Genomic DNA, 12,704 nt, shown 5'->3' on the forward strand with positions numbered 1-12,704 from the left:
TGCAGACATGTTAATTAATATATTTCGCTGACACCTAGTTGATTGAAATAGCAATTAAAGAGTAATTAAAATGTTTACTTCTTGTAGGAATGTCAACTAAGATGTGGAATATAGCAATTACCTATGACGGATTAGAGGAAGATGATGAGGTCTTTGAAGTAATTCTGAACTCCCCTGTGAATGCGGTTCTTGGCACAAAGACAAAAACTGCAGTGAAAATTTTGGACTCAAAAGGAGGTATTCTTTTGATCCTCATCTTGAAATCACGAGCAGTCTTGGCACTGTAGCTGCTTGCTTTCAACAGCCAGTGTGCTGGATAACGCTTTCAAATCAAAATGCTTAATTTCTTGTCAAGAAAGCAACCTCAGTCATGTTGTAGGCCCTTTATTCTGGTTTCTGCTTCATGTGGCTTTCCTCCTGCTAAGAACGATCGTTTGAGAAAAGCAACAAGTCAGTGCCTCATTGTTTTTTTTTCTCTACCCGTTTGTTGTTCTCGCCAAGGGGGAAACAATGTTGGTGAGAATCTATCGACAATTATTTCCCCACCCCGAGTTTGTAGGGCTGTAATTATCTTCCTCTGTGGAAGAGAGCTCTTAATGCCTAAAATCTGAGCCCTCACTGTAGTGTGACCACGAAAATTCTGAGGGAGAAAGGCATGGGAGGAAAATAGATGTGAAAGGTACAGCTGGCATGGGGATTCAGGAGCAGCTGGAGAATATTAATGAATAACCTTGGGTTGCAGAGCCAAACAGGTCCTGGATGGTATATGCTAAAGAACAACCTGTGAACTAAATAAAGATCAGCCAAAGTCCTTGGTACACTGACTTTTTCCTGCCAAATACCCTTTACTTATTCGTCTTTTTAGCATTTGACAAGTGTCCAGTTACAATGCTTAGTCTTACACTCCAATTTTTACACCGGTCATGCCCTGTGGGCTGTGTATTTTTCTTCGCTTAATTATTTCCACTTCTCTTTCTCATTCTGTAATAAATATAGACACTTTCCTCTTTCCTTTACCATACTCATATTTCTATATCTCTTCGCACCACCTTGCCTCACCAAATTCTTTTTTTTTTTCCAGTAGACTTTTCTGGTCACTTTAAGTACATAAATAGATGAAGTACACACTTGACACATAAAGTATAAGGTATCCAAATGCACCTTCTGGGTTTAGACTTTTTTCATACCAATTGGCAATATTTCTAATCATAGGAGAGCCATTAAGATGGACTGAATCTTTGTTCTAACAGTTGAATGCTCATCTGAATAACTGTTAACTGATTTCACTAACATCTTCCAACAATTCCAGTTTCTACCTATGGAGACTGGGGAGAAGGAGAACAAGTAAAAGTGTCTATGGAATGATACTTGATCAGGGAATAAACCCAATAATATGGAGGAGTTCTGTTGATATGAATTGAAGGCAGTCTATTTCCCAAGTAGATGGGATGATTATAAAATCACCACAATGATTTTCATCTGTGGTTTGTGAAATCAATTTCATGACTCATAATCACCCTGTAGATGTGCAGAAGGGCGTAGCTTTCCTGTATGGAAACTGATGAAGGGTAAAGGGGTTTCTGGCAAATGGCAGCAAGACAACATCTGGTGGCGAAATCATCCATCTGAATTTAATGACAAGCTTTGTCGATGTGATCACTTATCTGTTTGTGTAAAATGAACTGACCTGCCATTTTGTGTGCCGCCAGGGCAGTGCCATCCTTCATATGCCTTCAGTCCAAACATGCCCAGTGCATGGGAGAAGGGCATTTGGCACATGGTGTCCCCAGGGGCTTCCTCACCCACCACTTCTGGTTCCTTTCTGGAAAGAAGACCCCTTCCAGCTTCCAAGCAGCTAGCAGTCACCAGGGATGATGCCCCGCGGGACTTTGGTTCTGAAGATCTTTCTCCAGTGAAGCTTAGGACCCGAGGGGATGGCAAAACAGTAAGGATGGGGACCTCCTGGGTTTTGATATGTGGAGTGCATATGAAAAGGATCAAAGGATCTTAATAAGTAATCTGAAATGCTGAGGAAGCTGTTTTGGTTCTCACAGTGAATGGGGGCCATAGAGATTCTCATGGTTCCTTGTACCATCGTAAAGTGGCTTTTACATACAAACATCAGCATAGTTCATTAATTGTACTGAGTGAAGTAATAGATATTCTGACTCATCCATATGATTTCTGCTTTGGTTCCTTTTGTGATCAAGACAGATAGGGAATGACTCGTGGTCCTGAAAAAGAATGAGATTATTTTGGTGTGGAAACCATGGCTTTGAACTTAACTAGCATAGCATTCTCACCAGGCATACACTCATGAGTAAGTGTGTGTGTGTGTTTTCTTGGACCTCTGTGCACTATAGATGTACCAAAAAAATAAGGATGTCTTTTCTAACTGGAACTAAGAATAGATGAGTCAACACTGTTAAGTTGTGATTAGTCCAGTGACTTTTAAAAATTCCAATTATTTGGGCCTGGAAAATCTTTTAAAAGTATGTTTAGAAATTTTTAGTTACTAAAAAATCTTATTGGAAGGGTTTTTCCCTATTACTAATTATTATTCAAGCCAATTTTGTTCCTATTTATTTCTTCTCTTGATTTCAGGTTCCTCCATCCTTTGTTTATAGAAATAGAACAGACATCATCTATAACGTAAGCATATGTGTGTAAGCAATGTGTGTCCTCAGTCACCCAGTCATGTCCAATTCTTTGCAACCCCCAGGCCTGCCTGGCTCCTCTGTCTGAGTCTGAGAGAATTGCTAAATTTTTTGTATTTATGGATGCAAAATATCTAGTGAAACTATCTTTCGTAACTTTTATATTTATATATTTTCCTGAAAATCCTGTTTGAATTTTGTTTAGAGGCTTGGGTGGTCAGGAAAAAATCCTTTTATCTCTTTATTTTGATCCAGTTTTTGGATTGCTTGTTTTTACAACAAACGTTTTAGTTTGCTGTCTTGTTGTTTGTTTTGTCTTCATTGTTGTTTGCTGATTTCCTCAAGTATCATGGGATGATTTCCCTGAAACTGGAGGATGACAGCTCCCCAGCTCGCAGAAGGAAGGCCAACGTATCCATTATTAGTGAGCCCCAAAAGACAACCAAAGTGGCAGAACCGCCTCAAGCAGATAAGGAGGAATCCACAACAGGCTCACACTTCCCCAGACAGGTATGGAAAATCTCTTCACTTCCTACTCACCTTACAATAAGCTATTTCCTGGGCCGAAAAACAGTTCAAGTTTGGGGATAGTTGACTCAGTTCAAACACTGTTCAGCAAATGATGACCTAAAAGAGGTAACAGTGTGATCAATTTACAGGGTGTCAAATCTAAATTACCTTTCCTTCCCATAGGACCCGTTGTCCTCATTCCCAAAGAACTGCACATTGGAATTAAAGGGACTCTTCCACTTTGAAGAAAGCCTCCAAAAACTGTACAAGTGCGATGGAATTGCCTGGAGATCCTGGAGCCCCCACACCAAGGTGGGACACAGGCCGATTTATGATGTAGCAAGTCCCATCATAACCCAAGAGAGGGAGAGGAGGTGCCCAGCCCACCACTGTTTCCTCTGCCTGCCCTGTTATGCTTTGAGGGTGAAGAGGAAAAGATGGCCAGTTGATGTTTTAAAAATCACAAAACACCGTAGTTAAGCACTACAATTTAAAAAGAAGCTTACTTATTTTATTCAATTATTGTAATGTTAAAGGTGTAAAATTAAAACATGGCTGACTTTGCCGATGTGTCCTATAAGAAGCCATTGCATTTCTCAAAGTGAAGAATTGGGATTAGGGCTGACCTCCTTGCTAGTGACAAAATTATTTTCATTAGAGGACTCACAGGATTCTCTATGTTGAGAACAGACTCTAGATTGTAAAGACCATTATAATGTGAGCATGGACAACTATTTTTCAGGAGGTGGAAGATAAACCCTGCCCAGCTGGGTGGCACCGTCATTCAGGCTACTGCCACTCCTTGGTCACAGAGCAGAAAGGCACATGGACTGCAGCTGCCCAAGCTTGCAGGGAACAGTAAGAAACCCCATGTCTCATTTGGTTGATGTTTCTTTGTTAATGTTCCTGTTTTCTCACGGAACTCTAGTGTTTCTTCATTCATTCAAGTGTTGAGTGTCTAACATCTACCTGGCTTTGTTTTAGGAGCTTGGAGGGAGTTCTGTAGTTCAGAACAGATTTGGGCTGACCTTAATGATGCACCATAGCTCTTTTATGATAAACTGTGTCGATGTCACAGTTTTATTTTTTAGCCTCTCCATCTCAAACTTTTGAAGAAAGTCAGGAGATTCTCTGAGTCAGCAGCATGGCAGAGTCTATCATCTATTGATTAAATAGGAATCCCAGCCCACTGATTTGGAAATACATAGCAATGAAAGATCTCACAGCACCAGGCCTATAACAAATAAGCAGTATTGATGGTTATGAAACCAGACAGGTTGGAGAAAGTGTGATAAGATAACAGAATACTCAATGAAAGATGACTTGTGGTCAAATATTGACAAAATTTATCCATTTACTCTACAACATAGTCAGTCTCTGTGATTCTAGCTATTCTAGTGGGTGTAAGGTGATGTTTTATTATGGTTTTAATAGATACTAATGCTACTCCAAAATTGCTGATTTATCCCTCTCCCTTTGCTGCTTTGATAACCATCAGTTTGTTTTCTGTGTCTGTGACTCTATTTCTGTTTTATAAATAAGTTCATTTGTATTAGTTTTTAGATTCCATATATAAGTGTCTTTCCCTGACTTACTTCACTTAGTATGATAATCTCTAGGTCCATCCATGTTGCTACAATTGGCATTATTTCATTCCTCTTTTTGGCTGAGTAGTATTCTATTGTGTGTGTGTGTGTGTGTTCTTTGTCTTCTTTATCCATTCATCAGCTGATATACATTTAGGTTGCTTCCATGTCTTTGTTTTTGTAAATAGTGTTGCTATGAACATTGGGATGTATGAATCTTTTCAAATTAGAGTTTTCTTCTTTTCCAGATATGCCCAGGAGTAGGATTGCTGGGTCATATGGTAACTCTAGTTTTAAATTTTTAACGAACCTCTGTACTGTTCTCCATAGTGGCAGCACCAACTTACATTCCCACTAACAGTATAAGGGGGTTCCTTTTTCTCCCCACCCTCTCCAGCATTTATTAAATATAAGCTTTTTGATGTTGGTCATTCTAACCCACGTGAGGTGATACCTCATTGAGTCACATTTCACATAGCAACATTGAGCACCTTTCCATGTGCATGTTGGCTATTTGTATGTCTTCTTTGGAGAAATGTCTATTTAGGTCTTCTGCTCATTTTTTGATTGGGTTGTTTTTGATATTGAGCAATATAAGCTGTTTATATATTTTGGAAATTAATCCACTGTCAGTAGCATTGTTTGCAAATATTTTCTCCCATTCTGTAGGTTGTCTTTTCATTTTGTTTATGGTTTCCTTTGCTGTGCAGAGGCTTTTAAATTTAACTAGGTCCCATTTGTTTATTTTTGCTTTTGTTTCCGTTACGCTAGGAGACAGATCAAAAAAAAAATTGCTGAGATTTATTTCAAAGAGTGTTCTTCTTATGTTTTCCTCCAGGAGTTTAATAGTATCTCTTCTTAAATTTAGATCTTTAATCCATTTTGAGTTTATTTTTGTATATGATATTAGAGAATGTTCTATTTTCATTCTTTTACATGTAGCTTTCTGTCCTAGCACCACTTATTGAAGAGACTATCTTTTCTCCACTGTATATTCTTGTCTCATTTGTCATAGATTAATTGACCATAAGTGTGTGGGTTTATTTCTGGGTATTCTATCCTGTTGCATTGATCTATGTATCTGTTTTTGTGCCAGTACCATACTCTTTTGATTTCTGTAGCTTTATATTATAGTCTAAAGTTAAGGTGTATCATTCCTCAAACTCCATTCTTCTTTCTCAGGATTGTTTTGGCTACTTGGATTCTTTTGTGTCTCCATACATATTTAAATTTTTTTGGTTCCAGTTCTATACAAGATGCCACTGGTAATTTGATAGAGGTTGCACTGAATCTGTAGATTGCCTTGGGTAGTATGGTCATTTTAACAATATTGATTCTTCCAACCTAAGAACACAGTATATCTTTCTACCTGTTTGTCATCTTCAGTTTCTTTCATCAGCACCTTATAGTTTTCTATGTACAGGTCTTTTGCTTCATTAGGTATCCCTAGGTATTTTATTCTTTCTGATGCAATAGTAAATGAGATTATTGCCTCAAATTCTCTTTGTGATATTTTGTTGTTAGTGTACAGAAATATAACAGATTTGGGCAATTTGATGGATCAATAAAATAAAAAATATATTAGAAGACTAATGGAGGGTTAGCAAAATGATGACATCAATAAGGTTACCTTAAATTGCCATGGTTTCATAACAAATGTTTTTTGACACCAAAAATCTGGAAGATCATAATCTCAGAATAATGGTATTAAGAAATACATACATAGGTATTTTGTTCTGCAGTAAACTATTATAAAATCTAGTATAAGAGTGATGGAAATTTTCTGTCTCCTCTTTTAATTTAAGGGAATTAGTGACCATATATAGCAAATCAAACATTATGTAATAAGCTGTTTCAGAATTAATTTTTTCATATCTTTGTGAAATTAATTTTGTAAACTGGCTTCAGGGAATTGCTTTAAACTATTGTGCTGAGACCTTTTTTTAGAGGTAAAACTGAAAAAATTTTCAGAACAAGAGAAAGTTTTTAGGGGGCAACTGGAGATTTTCCATCATATTTTAGAAAGTGACTCATTATATATCTGTCAGCAATATAAACTATTTTGAAGTGTATGTTATGTATGTACCATATTGCTCCAGAAATTAAGGTGTCTATCAAATACCATTTCTGGTGGCATTCTAAGGTGTATAAGAGGTAAAGAAAAAATATTTTCTATGAGATTTTTAAAATATCATAAAAATGCTTCTAATTTTAAGTGAAGAATGGGTATAAATATTTGACCTGATGACTTTTGTATGATACTTCAATATGCATTTTATTTCAAAAGGACAAGAAGAATGATTATCCCAAGAACAGTTAAAAATAGTTAGAGGCATTTCAGAAAATATCTAGCAGCAGATTAAAAACAAACTAAAAGATTTGGATCAGTCACTTTAAAAGGAACATTTTTAAATGGCCAGGCCACCTCCTCAGAGTAATTTTCCTCTGAATACCAAGACCTCCTCTGTCATTCAACATGTTTTCATTCATTCTATGGGCCTCTGCTTCCCTTTACCCATTACTTTTCAGGTTCATTTAGTCCTCTTCTTCTCTAACCTCTTTGCCTTGAACAATGAATATTCCCCTGGGAATTATCAGTTCTTTCTATGATGTAAAATTAATAGTTGCAACATTTTATAACTTAGCTATTTACTTTCTCATGAATATTTTTTAGGATATGGTTTTAGACTCTATAATTAGAATTAATACACATCTAGTGTGTTTTTTAGATCTCAGGGACCATTTTTCAATTCTTATTTATATTTCCTCAGGCTCCCTTGCTACCTGATGGTCTTTTACAGATGGTCATTTACAGCACTCATGTTTCAAGAAACACAGCAAGTTTTACTTTATCCTTTGCCCCTAATCAGATTGCTAACTCAACTCAATCTTTATCTCCTTTCTCCTTTCCTCCCCATTGGTGTTTTATTATTTTTCTAGCCCAGAGGAACCCGACTCTGAGATTAGGTATTTCTTGAATTTACATATCATAATCTCATCTGCTCATTTCCTTAGGCAATCACTGTACATTTGGTAATTCTATTATTATAGATCATTATCTCTGAAACCATTTTGGTTTCCCACAGGAGTGTCTGGAACCCCTGCTGATCTATCCTGAAAGAGTTACTCTAAAATGTATCTATATTTAATCAAAAAGTTCTAACGAAGTAGATGTTTATTTCTATAACTGGAAAGATTCAGGTTTATGTTTTTCATTCTACACTTTGAATGCCTTCAAATTTCAGAGATGTCAAAAGATTTTTATTTGTATGTTTCTCTGTATTTTATTTTTATATCTCTATAGTATATATGTATCTATATGGTTAATATTCTCTCTTTTATTTGTATATGGGAATAAAAGGAAATGATTGGCATTTTTATAAAATGAAAATGCCTAAATATTTATTTTTGTAAATAACTGTGGCCTAACATTTTACCTTTTCTAAATGCAACTGTTTTCTCCTCTTGCTCTTTTGGGACTTTTTGCTTCTCAGAGCATCAAAAAAGAAATCAAACTTGTACTTGAGCAGCTAAAATAGATTTAGCAAAGTCTTATTTTAAAGATAGTTTCAAGGATCTTAAAGCAGAAGGAGATGTTAAATATCCTTGAATAAAATCTATTCCTTCCTGATAAAGACTCTGAGGCTGAAGTTACATCCATAAGGAAATTGGAGACTGAGTAGGAAGTGGAACCCAGGTCTCCCACACTCTAGTATGTCACATTAATTGAAACAGCCCCTCAAACCCTCCCTTGGGCTATTTTTAATACACATTTCATATTCTGAGTTTTAAACCCTCAGCACATCAGAATTGTCATATTGGATCTGAGGGAGAGGGAAGAGAATAGGCTATCATGTCTGTTGTAACTGTCAGACAGAAGCTGACAGTAAATAGAAATGTCAGAACCAAGTCACACGACGTGAATCCGGCACTGTGAGGACATTCAGAGAAGTAGAAAAGTGCCTACATATCTCAGAAGGCCTTGGAGTCATCACTGCATTATACCATACTAAAGTACTGTGTTAGTAGGAAAAATATCATTAAGAGATAGATTAGATTATGTTCACCATACATGATCTGGAAAAGCAGAGAAATGAATCTAAAGCTTGGATAGTTGTAGGTAAAATGAAGAAGAAATTCAGTTCAGCAATGTAAACTTGTGACAAGTATGTATTACTAATTATGTTTCTTGATTTTTAAAACATCAATAGAGATTAACCAGGCAAGAAGATCGTGGTGATTTTTTTCCCTTTTGTTGTTGAAACTTTCTGTATTAGAAAAAGAAGAAAAGAAAAAAAAAATTATCTATTGGCTTTTTACTTAGAGCATTTTAAAGAGTTTTAAATGAACACTGTTGGGGAATTGGGATCAAATATTGCTTATAGGAATAACTTAGCTAGCTGCAAAAATAATTCATAAAGAGTTCTTACACCTGTTAGTGTCTGTCATGAAAAAGACAAGATATAACAAATGCTGGCAAGGATGTGGAGAGAAGGAAACCCTTACGCACTGTTGGTAGGATTGTAAAATGGTACAGCTACCATGGAAGAGTATTGGGGCCCCTCAAAAGTTAAAAATAGAATTACGATATGATCCAGCAATTCCACTTCTGGGAGTATGTCTAAAGGAAATGGAAGTACTGTGTTGAAAAGGTGAAAAGGTATCTGCACCCCCATGTTTATAACAGCATTTTTTTTTTTACAAAGCAAAGACATGGAAACAATGTAAGTGTCCATCAACAGATGAATCAAATTTTTGGTTACAAGAAGTGAGGAATTTGGAGTGGGAGAGTTGGATGAAGGTAATCGAAAAGATATAAACTGCCAGTTATAAGATAAAGAATGTGGCTGTGATGTGTAACATGATTATTGTGTGGTAGATGTGAAAGGTGTTAAGAGTAAATTCTAAGAATTCTCATCATAAGGAAAAAACATTTTTTCTTTTTTTTTTTTGGTAACTATATGAAATGGGTACTGACTAAACTTACTGTGGTAATCAAATTTCACAGTTTATGTAAGTCAAGGCACTACGCTGTAAACTTTAAACATATAAAAAATAGAATTATATTTTGGGGAAAATGTTTATATATATTTGTAAGAATAGGTGCTCTAATTTCTTCATAACATACAAAAGTTTGACAGTGAGGCTGAGTTCCTTTCCCTGAGTAGGATGAAAATGAGTCACATATATTTGGGCATTTGACTAAACACATCAAGCTCAAAATGTTGGCTTCCAGTAATTGTATCTGGTAGTTTGGGTTACCTTACTAATCAAATTAACCAGGTAATTGCCAAATTTATGCAATTTAGAGATAAACTTCCCATGAGGGGGGTCATTTTTTGACATTAAGTAATTAATCTATATAAGTAAACAGCTGCTGATTTTCTGAAAAAAATTTGTGCTTTAAAGCCCAGATATTATAATACAGTATCACTTCTTTGCTGTTACCTACCCCACCCTGTGACTTAGCACGGATGCAAGCACCCCCTCCCCCACAGATACTCATTAATATAAAAAAATGGAGTGTTAAAATCTTGGAAAGTTCTTTCTACATATATACCAGTTTTCTAGTTTGAACTAGCTTTGATTTCTAATATGCATCTCACATCAGCAGAAATGCTGAACTCCCTGTCACTGACGCTCTGATTTTCCTGTTGTTTGCACACAGTCACCAGGGTAGCCTTGTAACTGTCATCTCCAGGCAGCACATGCGATGGCTTTGGGACATCAGTGGAAGAAAGCCCTTTTGGATAGGCAAGTATCTGTATTACCCTGAGGAGGAAGGCAAGACCACAAAGAGAATGTCTCCCTTCCATGGGTCAAATAATTGTGGTCTACAATAATAAGCAATGGTTAGATGGTTGGACAGTCTATCTTTTAAAACTCATTTTAATTACATAATACTTTCATTTAGAGGCCTCTATCTCAAAGAAGTAATGTGGTTCAATTTAAAAGCAAGATAACTTTTTAAATGTTATTTCTAAAGGCAAAAAATTTAAAACAGTTGTAAATAGAGAATGGTTTAATAAATTATAATATAGCCATATGAAAGAATATTGAAGACATGACAATGCCTTATGTTTATCGATTCATTCAATAATGGATGCATATTATATATAAAATATGTAATGTACTACATTTGTGGCAAGGTGCTAAGTGAAAAACACGATCTACAGCCATATGAAGCATGAAATAATTTAGAATAAAAAAGTATATATACAAGTGATATATATGCATATAATATACACCTATATGTATTGACATAAAAAGAAATAAGCCAAAGAGTTAGAAATATTTTTTATCTCTGGTTAAGAATTATAGCTAATCTTAATTTCATCCTTTTTTTCCTAAAGTTTTAATATTTTCTACAATTTTAACAGTAATCATAAATCTTTTCAAGCCACTTTAGAAACAGAATTCTCAGGATGTACTAAAGTAAATATTCTCACCATCCCTTCAAGATACTGTATTTAAGGAAATTATAATAAACCCACTCGGCTTCTTAAAATCTCTGTGATACTCAGTGAGTGTGTAATTCTGAAGTCATCTGAGAGTATTAAGTGAAGGCTGGAAGATAAATTTTCTCTATGTCCACAATGACTGATGTCAAGTTTCTAATCCCACAAAGTTTTGGGGCATAGCATCACCTGATCGAATTCACAGAAACAATCCAGGAGGAGACAAGTCATTCCCAACCAAGAGTACTTCATTTTATTCTACCCCAAAATATCAAATGAGAACCGATGGGGAGAAGGTTACATGCTGCATAACAAAGCCCATTTTCACAGTCAAATTTGGTTTGTGAGCTCTCAGGTAATCCTATTGCACAGGATTCTTTTTTTTATTCTCTTATTTTTATCTCTATTCTAAAAGAAAGTGAGGAGGAGAACTTCTTTTAAATTTTTTTTTATTATTTTTAAATTGGAGTGTAATTGCTTTACAATGTTGTGTTAAGTTTCTGCTGTACAACAGCATGAGTCAGCTGTATGTATACACCCTCTCCCTCTCGAGGGCCCCCCCCATTTCACCCATCTAGATCATCACAGAGCGTTGGTCTGAGCTCCCTGTATTATAGCAGCTCCCCACTAGCTAGCTATTTTATCCATGGTAGTATATATACGGGGGCTTCCCTAATAGCTCAGTGGTAAAGAATTTGCCTGTAATGCGGGAGACCCGGGTTCAATCCCTGGGTTGGGACGATCCCCTGGAGGAGGGCATGGCAACCCACTCCAGTACTCTTGCCTGGAGAATTCCATGGCCAGAGGAGCCTGGCAGGCTACAGTCCCATTGGGTCGCAAAGAGTTGGGCACGACTGAGCAACTAAGCACAGGAAAGAACACACCACAGTATATATACATCAAATGCTACTCTCTCAATTCATCCCAGGAATGCTTCCTTAAGAAAAGTTTTAAGAGCTTGGTAACATTGAACTGTGATTTAAAAAAAAAAAAATTGCCAATGGGAGTAGAGAGGCAAAATGAGAACAGCTGCATTTTATTAGAACTGTAGCAGATTAAAAAAATCTTAAGTTCCAGACTAAAAATAATTCTTAATAAGCTGCTTTCAAATATGATACCCAAGAATCACCAGGAAGATAAACAGACAGGAGTGTATCTGTTTCCCTGTGACAGGTACTCTGCCTGTAGGAAGTATGAATAATAAGTGCCATTTATTAACACTTCTATGTCATGACCTTTATGTGTATTATCTTATTTAATCTTCAACATAGAGCTAGTTCTACTTAGATATACATTTCTGAGTTGAGAAAACTAACGCTCAGAGAAGTCAGAGAGGTTAAATAACCTGCCCAGATATGTTCACCTAGCAAGTGGTGAAGCTAGGATTTGGATTCCTACCTGGCCTTGCGCCAAAGCCTCATAGTCTCATGGTGTCTTATAGGATTCCCAGGTCCTAGTCCATGCTTTAGAATGTAGGCTCACAATTGCATGTG

At 36.3% G+C, this 12,704-nt stretch overlaps 1 protein-coding gene across 1 annotated transcript in view; it reads left to right on the plus strand.

Annotated features, from left to right (window-relative positions):
* The window catches only part of FREM1 (FRAS1 related extracellular matrix 1), a 148,610-nt gene that overhangs the window by 132,930 nt on the left and 2,976 nt on the right, over positions 1–12,704 (plus strand). Inside the window, exons 29-35 of the mRNA XM_081500121.1 lie at positions 88–237; positions 1,710–1,945; positions 2,605–2,652; positions 3,003–3,167; positions 3,351–3,479; positions 3,910–4,025; positions 10,422–10,507. Of these exons, the coding sequence (XP_081356247.1) occupies positions 88–237; positions 1,710–1,945; positions 2,605–2,652; positions 3,003–3,167; positions 3,351–3,479; positions 3,910–4,025; positions 10,422–10,507 (930 nt within the window). The remainder of the gene's footprint in view (positions 1–87; positions 238–1,709; positions 1,946–2,604; positions 2,653–3,002; positions 3,168–3,350; positions 3,480–3,909; positions 4,026–10,421; positions 10,508–12,704) is intronic.

The sequence above is a fragment of the Giraffa tippelskirchi genome, chromosome 1 (genome assembly GCF_054371585.1).
Source record: "Giraffa tippelskirchi isolate mGirTip1 chromosome 1, T2T-mGirTip1v1.2.pri, whole genome shotgun sequence".
Lineage (NCBI taxonomy): Eukaryota > Metazoa > Chordata > Mammalia > Artiodactyla > Giraffidae > Giraffa > Giraffa tippelskirchi.